Below are 10,238 nucleotides of genomic sequence, written 5' to 3' on the forward strand. Positions count from 1 at the left end.
CCCCGATTTATTTTTTTAAGGGCCGGAGCCTTTCTCTTAAGGGTGACTTAGTCAATCACCAGTGCTACCATTACAGTTAATTTTCACCGGTTTTCAAAAAATAGGTGTGTTGTAAAGAATGATTATTTTAAATAAGAACGATAGCAATAGCATTAACAATAATATTAATTTTGTCTTTGCCAGGACTCCATCCAGTCGGAGACAAACAGAGGTCATCTGGGGGACTTCGCGGAGGGCGCTCGCAGCCTCCCCCCTGCCCGGGCGGCGCCCGGCCCGCATGCTACGAAGCGCTTTCGGCTCGGGCAGCCGCGCGTCTCTCCAGGAACCAACGTGGAGGGGCCCTCGCCAGGTGGTCGGTCTCTGGTCTCAAGTCCCTTTTAACCGCCCTTCCCTGCCTGCCTAGATCGCGGAGGCCCCACATTCCTGGCAAGACCTCTCCAGGGCTTCCGGAGGCGGGTCCCAGACTGAGAGAGCGGTACGCTGTAGGCCCACGATTAGTTAGTTTACCTTATTACGGAGAAACGCACTCTTGGAGGTATTGAAACGCGCCGGTCCCTGATCTGAGAAATGGGCGCATAACAGTCTTGTTCTCTCTGCAGAGGCCAGGCCCGAGATTCAGCTTGCGTCAAGGCCCTGAGCTCGACAGGCGCCAGCCTGAAGGTTTCAGCCTCCGAGCGGCGCAGGGCTCGTCTCGCGCACCTTAGGCTAGAGGAGGAAGGACAGAAGCGCGGCACTGGGCGCCCCACTCCCAGCAGAGTCCGGGGCGGGGCTCAGGGAGAGGGCACACAGCGGAAGGCTCCCCACCTCGGGCGAAGGCCGGAGTGTCCCCTCCCCAGTGCTGACCGAGGCCTCCTCGCCTCCTCGCCAACCTCGGCGTCCCCAGCCGTTCTCCAGGCCTCTCCAGCCTTTCCCCCGCAGCTTGACCTTCTCCCTCCTTCTCGAGGCCGGAGGTGCCCCCCAACCCTTCCTCCCCCCTCCCCCCTCTTCCTGCAAAGCTTTTAGGAGAGTGGGGGCGGAGGCGGCGGAGACCACCTATGTGAAACCTGAAGTTCAATGGCAAAGTCCCTGACCCTCCCCTCCCTTCCGGGCTCCCGCAAACGCTCTCCCTCTTCCTCCTTCCGGGGGTGTTTGAACTCTTGCTGCCGCCGTCCCCTCTCTCACTTCGGGGGCAATTTAGGGGAAGGGAGCCAGTGGTGGAACTTTTCTTCGCCAGCTCGACCACCTCCCACCCCCTTTCTAGACAGAAGCAGCTTGTAGCCGACGGAGGCAGAAAGCCTGCCTTTTTAAGTCTCTCTCCCGGCCCACATCAGCGCCTGGGGCGGGAGGGGGTGCGGGGGGGGAGCGGAGGGGTGTCCCACACGGGTGAGAGGCTGAGGTCCACTCTAGTGCTTTCTCTCCCCTTTCCTGGAGAGGAACTGTTCAGGTGGGGGAGAATATGATATAAATTTCTTTAAAAACAGCAGAACCACCCCCCTTTGGCCCCGCGCAGCCGTCGCCTCGGCCCTTTAGGGCCGCTTTACGCATCCAACCCACGGTTGTAGCGCCGCGGTTTCTAGCACACCCGAAGCAGGCGGCGGCACGGTTTCCCCCGAAGGAAACCTAATTAAAGTGCAGCACTTAGGACCTCGGATAAAACTTTAATGAAGGGGAGGCGGGGAGGGCAGTTTGCTTCGCGTTGGAGGAGGGGAGCCGGGCCGCTGGGAGAACGGGGGCGGGGGGAGGCGCTCGATCAGAGCTTCCGGCTCTGGAGCGACTCACCGTAGGGGAGGCCGGGGGGTGGGGACGGGGGGAACCCCGCTGTGCGGATTCTCCGCGGGCCGCGGCCTCCCGGGGTCCAGAGCGGCCGGAAGCGTTCGCCAGGGTGAGTAAAGGACTCCAGGGCTGGAGCCCCCGCCTGGCTCTCCGCTCGGGAATTTAGATTCGAAAAGAGCTTTCGGAGGTCGCGTCTACGCACTTCTCCACCAGCACTCCCTAATTCGGCCTCTGGAAACCTAATAAAATACAACTGCTTTGGAGTTAGAAGTGATTTCGGGCCTGGAGCCGGCGTAGACGCGCCCCTCTGATCCGGTTTGGACGCTTGCGGAGACTCGCAGCCGGAGGTGTTCCGCTCGGAGTACGCGAGAGGGCGTGGAGCGCTGCGCGGAGGACAGTTACGCCTCGTTGGTGGATAACAACGCCCGGGGTATTTTCAGGAGTGTATTAGTGCACTCCCGCAGGCATTTGTTCGGGAGAATGTTGTCTGCATTTACCTATTTATGAACGCTGTGTTCACATGTTTCAATCTGAAAATTTTTTAGCAAGACACGCTCCCCACTCGCTAAAAATGGCCCTATTCCAAAGCAAATCGCTGCAGACAAGCAACGGTAAATACATGGGTTTTGCTGAAATTGGACGCAAATTAGCAAGAGATTTTTAAATGCTCGGTCTGGGTGGGAAGGGGTAAAATTTGCCCTGGGAGTAAAACTGGTGTTTGGAAAGGGGGTTCATGAAAGGATTTAAAGCCAAACGAAATTTAAATTCGTTTTGTTTTGCACAGGTTCCATACTGGGGGGGAGGATGGGGGATGTCCCCGCGAACTGTTCGACGGAGGAAGATAACACGCCAGCGGCGCGAAGTCCCAGACGGGGGTCTGATGGCGCCGCGGCCTTGCTCCGGGAGCCGCGACTGGCCTGTTCTCTATTCCACATCGCTCGTGCTGCCCTCCTTGCCTTCATCCTGCGTCTCCCACTAGCTGGACCGATCCATCTGCCGACACGTTGGCCCAGTTCCAGGCGGCTCCGGGTCCGGGCGCTCTCACGAGCTGCCCCCCCCCCAAACCCTCCAACCCCGGAAGCCCCAGACCCCAGGCATCCTGAAGCCAGCGGCTCGGTTCGGGGGTTAAGGCCCAACGCCCCGCGGGTTTCCCTGAAATAGCAAACTTCTGCCGGAAGGGGGCGCCCTTGCCTTTTTAATAGTCCACAAACGCACATTGGTAGCGAAATAAATCTCTAAAATTCCAAATCTTTTGTTCATTCTGAAATTATTGTGAACCAACAGTAGAACGAAACTTGAAGTCCCTGGTAGCGGTGTGGAGGAGTTAGAGCCCTGGGAGGGAAGGGTCTCGAGGTCTCTGACTCCTTTGAAGTCTCTACCTAGGCTGGCTAGTTTAGTCCGAGTGGCAGCCCCTTTTGTGGCCTTTCTTCTCCTCCTGTGGGGACCCCGCACCATGGAGCCCCTTCATTTGTCCCACACCCTACCCACATGCCTATAGGCACTGAAGTCTCCCCATTTCTGAGGCGGCGAGGGAGGGGTCTTTGTACACTATCCTTGAGAACCTGCGAGGTTCGAAGCTACTTGCTGGAGACTTTGCTTGAAGGAGAACGTGAAAGGCAGGAAGTAACTTCCTCTGAGCCTGGCGCTTTACCGAGGAGCTTAAACTGGACCACGAGGCTTGGAAGGGTTTTTTTAATCACAAAATTGACATCCCCCCCCCCGCACCCCAAGCAGACACAGTCTAAGGAGACCCAAGAGGGGAGGGTGACCGGCCACCTTTGGGGCCTTTCCCCTCAGCCCTGGGTTCCTCTTTGGTAAATAGATTTAGAAGAATCTGAGTTGCTTCCCAACTCATTCCCAGGAGAGGAGCCAGGACTGGGATCCCACCCAACGGCGGGCTGTAAACCCCCCAATCCCTTGGCGACACAGGGCTTCCTAGAGCACCACGAGGCTGAGCCAGCTCCCAGAGGCCATTGAGACGGTCACGGTAGCCTCACAGGCGGCTCCTGCTGGTGCCTGGGTGGTGCAGGTCCTCTCCACTCTGAGTCTGGGCTCTGGATCGCAGGGAGTGTGTCTGCCCGGATGCCCCAGCCCAGGCTGCAGGAAGACCCAGGGCAAACCCACTGACTTGGCTGAGCCCCCAAGGTGGTGAATCCCACAGGGCACTGGGCCCAGGTACACGACATGAAGGAGGCGGCACAGAGGCGAAGACTCCGTGTCAGGGTCCTGGGCTCTGCAGCTCTGCGAACAGCCAGTCTGCCCCAGGTTTCTGGAATTCCACACTCTGAGTCTCTGTCTACGTGGACGGAGAAAAGAGAGTTGGCGCCAACGTGATCCTGCACCCACCCAAGGATGCAGGGTACTGGGACTAAACCAGGGCAAAGTGATAAGGAAAGAAATCTTCAGCCACTGTTGCCACTCAGACTACTGACCTGGGTCTTTGGGTTTCTGCCACCCGCTGTTCTCCCCCCCCCCCAAAAAAAGGGCCTGTCCCATCTCCCAGGCCTGAGACCCACAAGCTTCTCTTGGTGTTAAGGGGAGGCAAGCAGAGGGGGAATGGGTGGTGAAGGGCCATTTTCTGGTTTTCTCTCCAGCCTGGCTATTCCAGCGTGTTTGCGATGTGCCTGCCAGTAAGGTCCCATTCTACTCTCTAGTTCTGTAACTATTTGTGCCCAGGAAGGGCACGTCTACAAGGCCACAAATACCTATTTCATGCAGCTCCCAAATGCCCAATGAACCATAACCTGGACAGAACCACCTGGAATGTTAAGGGAAGACTTGGAAAGTTTAGGGGAGGAAATGAGAGATGGTGAATTATCCGGGCGCTTTCTCAAACTTTTTCTGGAGGAAGGAGGACTCGGGAGGGGAGCTCCCTGGCTTCATTTTCACAGGACAAAATCTAAGAGTTAAGGATGGGACTTCTGAGACCACTGCGTACCACCTAGGGGGTGGGCAGGGAGGGAGGGAGGGCACGAGGGAGGGAGAAAGAGGTACCCTACAGTGTTGTCCATCCTGCCCAGGTGTCATCTTCGAAAAATGCTAAGTGAGCCACGGTAGTCACAGGGATGAATCTGCCTTTTCTCCTCTCCACTGCAGTCACTGGGCTGGGGGATGGGATTTGGAAACGGAAGTGGATCCAGAGGAAGCTTCCCTGCCTTGGGTCTCCCTCCAAGTTTATTCATAATCAGCTCAATCCATGCAAGCGGTTTCTAAGTGCTCTTCAGAGCTCTAGATAGAAAATATGAAACTAATTATGGCAACTCCTACTGGTTATGGTGATTACTGCCACCGCCAGGATGAACGATTGTGACTGGGACAGGTCCTGGGGGTGGTGTGCTACGCTGGTGGATTGGACTGGGACTCTGGGCCTCACTGGCTCCCTAGAACACATGGGGGCACCCAGGCCATCCCCGAGGGACCGCCCAGGAGCTGTGGCCTGGGAAAAGCGCAGCAGAGTCCTGCGCTCCAGCCTGGCCCCCGCAGGTTCCGGGTCTCCCCAGGATGCTCCCACTTCTCTCCCACCTCCCCAGCCAGGGATCTCCCTCACGGAGTAGTGGTGGTCTTGACCTTGGCGAGGACTTTCTTCTCCTTAACCCGGCGGTTCTGAAACCAGATGGTGATCTGGCGCTCTGAGAGGCTGGTGGCCGCCGAGATCTTGCGCCTCTTGTCCTTGGTGATGAACTTATTAGCTGAATACTCGCGCTCCAGCTCCCGCAACTGCCCCTTGCTGTAAGGAATGCGCTTCTTTCGGCCACGTCGGAAGGCGCAGCCTTCTGGAGGGTGCTGAGCGCCTGACTCTGAGCCAGAAGAAGGAAGGAGAGAAAGCCACGCTCAGACCTCTGCCCGCAAGCCCAGGCGCAGACCCAGGCCCTGCAAGCTAAGTAATCCTACGGAAGCACCCAGATCACACCCTTCAGACACACGTGTGCTCCCACTCCCCTGAAGCACAGGGGGACACCTCGGCTTCCGGCTGGTTTCTGATGGCCGCTCAGGCTTGGAAAGACTTCTGCACCCACCCTCACCTATCACTGTCCTCACGATTGCAGGTCTACAAACACACCCGTCACACACAGCCGGACCTTTGCCCACAGCCACGTCTATCCACCCTCACATGCATTTTCAGGCTCTTGGCCACTCTCACAGATTCTACAGGCAAATTAAGTAGAGTCAGGAACACATTTCTGCCCCCACTCCCAATACACACACACACACACACCCATATACACACAACACAGACACATACACACACCCCTAAGTTATGACTGCAGGAAATCTAAAATTTCCTTTGGAAACTGAAAAATTCATCTGAGAGAAAATGAGGGCTTGAATTCTTTACAGAACATTCAATATCTGTGTTCCTACCCACCCCACCCCCATACTCACTGAACTGAGTCATTTAGCCTTTTGGGAGAATTAAACCTGGGATCTGAGAGGTAGGAACAGCCTGAGCCTAGGCCCCAGCAAAAAGCACCAAAGACTGGGACATACTGAAAAGCTGGTCCTAAGGCCTCCTAGGGAGATGAAAGCACCTGGAGGCCCACAGGCTTCAGACCCCTCACACGGACCCTCTGGGGCCTCCCCCGCCACCCCCGGGCTCTTCAAGGGCCTGAACTCTCCTTCAGAATCCCAAGAGCCAACCCGAGCTCCTCCTCACCAGCCCTGGCTCCCTTCACTTCCTCCCCTGCAAGTGCCCCTGCGGCCTACCCCCCACAGTCAGCACCAAGGGGCCCCCAAATAGTAGGGCAAGTTACCTGCAAATGCCGCCTTCCAGAAGGGACCCGGTGGGTTCTGTTCCCCCTGGCAACACATCTGGCCGGTCCAGCCACCGGCGAGGGCCCAGGGCTGGTAGCTGTCGACCTGCAGCAGGGAGTCGTGGCGAGGCTCCCCCGGGGCGCCCAGAGTCTGCACCACCGACACATCCAGGTAACTGGCCATAGGCTGGTAGGGTCCCGGGTACCCCGGATAGAAGGCAAACTCGGTGGGGCGGCTGGGGTACTCCTCCCCGGCCGTGGCAGGCTCCGCGGGGTAGGCAGCTAGGGAGGCCGCCTGGGCGCAGGGTTTCAGCGCGCTCCGGGACACCCGGCAGGAGTAGTACCCGCCTCCGAAGTAGCCGTAGGGCACCGGAGTCGGGGGCGCCCCCTGGGGCACCCCGGGGCAAGGGTGGCACTGCTTTGGCGGTTCCGCAGAGCCCGGCAGGTCCAGCGGGGCGTAGCTGACGGCGGGCATCAGCGCAGGCGCCCCCGCCGGGTGGCTGGTCAGGGGGGAGTGGGCGGCTAGATGCCGGCCCCCTCCCGCGGCCGGCAAGCCTTCCAGATCCTTGGCCCCGTCCAAGGTGGCGTAATCGCCGGGCTCCATGGGGCCGAGGGTCGGCTCATGGGGTGCCGGGGGTGGGGGCGGATCCAGGGGGCACCCAGCTCGCTCTCCCCACCCAGGCCCCGGGAATCCAGGGCGTTTTAAATCGCTCCCAGCTCGCACGGCGCCTGCCTTCGCTGGGCCCGGCCGTCCTGACGCAGGAGACGCAGGTGCCAGGGCACGCGCGCTGATTGGCTGCGGCCCCGGGCCGAGGAGCTAGTAAAACCTTCACGGCAGAAAATGCGAAAATACTTTACCCCCGCTTCTGTCTCTATCCCTCCCGTCCTCCCTCCCTCCCTCCCTCCCTCCCGTCCTCCCTCCCTCCCCCATTCTCTCCCTCCCTCCCCCATTCTCTCCCTCCCTCCCCCATTTCTCCCTCCCTCCCCCATTCTCTCCCTCCCTCTTCTCCTCTTCCCCTCTTCCCCTCTCTCCCTCTCCCTCTCTCCCTCTCTCCCTCCCCGTCTCTTTTATTGCATTTGAAAACAAGAACAGCGAGGAAAGCTGCTTTCCAGTTTGGGGCTACCCAGCTCGGCTTTGGCGCGCGGGGGGCGAGGCGCAGGGAGAGCAGACAAGGGGCTGACCCCACCTCCGCCGCCTCCTCTCCCTCCCTGGCTCTCTGTCTCCTGTGCTTTGGCAGGTTTAACGAGAGAATAAAAAGCTCTCCCAATAAAGTGTGCGTCTCCTGGGGGGAAGGGGAATCGGGGGTGGGGCCCGGGAGGCCGCTCTGCGCCTGAAAGGGGAACCTGGGAATGGGCATGAACCAGAGGCGGCTGGGAAATGGGAACTAGACGGTATTTCTGGGAGCCCCTGGCTTTGGGTCCTGGGTACAAGCATCCCAGTTCCTTCTAGGTGCCCCTCCTATTCCGGATGCGCGTAATAGCTGTCCGGGGAAGTGCCTGGGAAGCCCCTTCCCCAGGGATCCCAGCTACCGCCCAGGCGGCTCCCGGATCCGGGTGGGGCAGAAGGGGAGGGAGGGGGACAAGATCTCGGAAGAAGACGGAGGATCTGGAGCCTGGGACGTGCAAGGTTCAGATCTGAAGGGGAAATGGAGTTTCTACACGGAGCCTCTGAAAGGGGATCTGGATTTTCATTTATGGTGTGGAAAGAGAGGATGTACGAAGAGAGGACACACCTGCCCTGTATATTCAGAGAGAGAGAGACAGAGACCCAGGAACCGAAGCACAAAGAGTGAAAGGGAAAAAGTTGAAGGAGGGAAAGGGAGAGGATCTTGCAAAATCCTGAAGTACCAGCCAGAAAAGAGGACCTCTTTTCCCCATTTTCTGCGGTCTAAGGGATTTCTGGGAAGCCAGGCCTAATTGGCCATGCCTTAGTTGGAGGGGTTCTGGACCCCAAGAAAGTAGGAGCCTGCCCTATGCTGAGATGTCTAGCCTCTCAGCCCTGCAGTTCTCCTCTTACGTTCCAAGAGGCCCAGGTAACTCACCCTGACCCTGGTACATTCCTACCCAAGCTGAGTGTCCAGAAAGCCCAGGAACCCTATCTGCTGCCTCCATATTTCCTTGGAAGGAAAAAGAGATAGAGGAGAGAGCCCCACCGCTGTTGGGTCCTTTTGTACAGTGCAATTCAGAAGACTCAAACTAATTTGTTTCACAAACATTCAGAGGTTTTATTTCCTTTGCTACCCCTCCCAAATCCAATCCTTCTGAGTCTACTACATTTTCTAGAACCCCCAGTTTTTCTGAAGAGGGCAGGAACTTTTCCATTCCACACCAAGGTCATGGCACTTATATAGAACAAACCACCCTGACTCTAGGTCATGCCCAACCGTACCAACCTGACCCTGAACCTGAGCCATCTTTTCAGGAAAGGGCCCGTGCAAACTGGAATTTCCCCAAGCTGTGGGGCTGTAGTGGAGATTACAGCTCGCCCTCCATGAACATTGCTAATAATAGAAAACACCAAGCACAAAATCCTTGATAGAGTTTATTGTATCTGAAAACAATATGAGAGATAAGGGAGAAGATATCTCTTTGATGCTTTCTAGTTTCTTGTCATAGCCTCTTGCTCATCTAACAATGAAAGGCAGAACTACCAGGATTTGTACCTAAAGACGAAGACTTTTTCACTTTGTTGTTGTTGTTGTTATTTAAATATACTCCACACCCAGTGTGGGGCTTGAACTCACAAACCGAGATCAAGAGTTGTGTGCTCTACCAACGGAGCCAGCCATGAGCCCCTTTTCACTGGTTTTTACTTGGTAGATGACAGTACAGGCATATAGATCCCTAAATTTAGAAATAAATAATCCTAATCATAGCTTATGACCCAGCAATTCCATTCCTGGACATATACCCAACAGAAACGAATGCTTATGTCCATCACAAAGTACGTACTAGAATGTCCAAAGCTGCTCAATTCATTGGAGTTCAAAAATAGAAACAACCCAAATGTCCATCGGTAGTAGAATGGGCAAGTAAATCATGGGGTAATTAAGGAACAGAGTACTATGTAGCTATAAAATACATAGATATAGCTACACGTAACATAAATGAGTCATGCAGATTTGTGAATGAAAGTAGCCAGACACAAGAGAGTACTTTCGTATGATTCTATTCCTGTGCAGTTCAGAAACAGACAAAATTTATCTATGGTAATAGAGGTCAGAAAAGATTACCCTGGGGAAGGAGGCTTCCGACTGGGAGGGGACATAAGGAAGCCTTCTGGGGTGCTGGAAATGTTCTCCATCTCAATCTGTTTGCTAGTCGCCTGGGTGTGTTCACTTTGTGAAAATTCAAGCTGTACACGTGGTATTTCTGCACTTTACTGTCCATCAGTTTTCTCTCTATTTTTAAAGGAAAAAGAATGAAATACAAGAATTTAAAGATGCCTGGCAACACTGCCTGTCATCGTGATTTGGGGATATGTAGTGTTCTAACTCACGTCGGGGAAATTAGCAGCCAAATGCCCAAAGTTCTGCACGACTGTGGAATGCAGAGAGAAGGAACTCACACCCAGCCCTGCAGAAGCTCTCCAGCTGCGCGGTTGACCCCTATGTAAACAGATACATTTCAATACAAATAAATTCCATAGGATTTTTGTTTCTGTTTTTGTTATGCTCTCCAATTTATTTAGTATCTACAAGATCCCAGGGAATATTTCTGGATGGCACGTTCATC

General features: G+C 55.8%; 1 protein-coding gene across 1 annotated transcript; it reads right to left on the bottom strand.

The window, feature by feature from the left end:
- Nucleotides 1-5,295: 5,295 nt before the first annotated feature.
- On the bottom strand, nucleotides 5,296-7,107 carry HOXB13 (homeobox B13). The gene is made up of 2 exons (XM_008688732.2): nucleotides 6,504-7,107; nucleotides 5,296-5,549 (listed from the first exon to the last, which is right to left on the bottom strand). The coding sequence occupies exons 1-2, from the start codon at nucleotides 7,105-7,107 to the stop codon at nucleotides 5,296-5,298; spliced, it is 858 nt and encodes a 285-aa protein (XP_008686954.2).
- Between the last annotated feature and the right edge of the window lie 3,131 nt (nucleotides 7,108-10,238).

Source organism: Ursus maritimus, unplaced genomic scaffold (assembly GCF_017311325.1).
Source record: "Ursus maritimus isolate PB19 unplaced genomic scaffold, ASM1731132v1 scaffold_24, whole genome shotgun sequence".
In the NCBI taxonomy this organism is placed as follows: domain Eukaryota; kingdom Metazoa; phylum Chordata; class Mammalia; order Carnivora; family Ursidae; genus Ursus; species Ursus maritimus.

Excerpts from the sequence above, each read along its gene's own strand:
- HOXB13 (XM_008688732.2), bottom strand. The coding sequence starts at position 7,107 with ATGGAGCCCGGCGATTACGCCACCTTGGACGGGGCCAAGGATCTGGAA. Across the intron at positions 5,550-6,503 it reads CTGGAAGGCGGCATTTGCAG|AGTCAGGCGCTCAGCACCCT; the intron begins GTAACTTGCCCT and ends CTTCTGGCTCAG.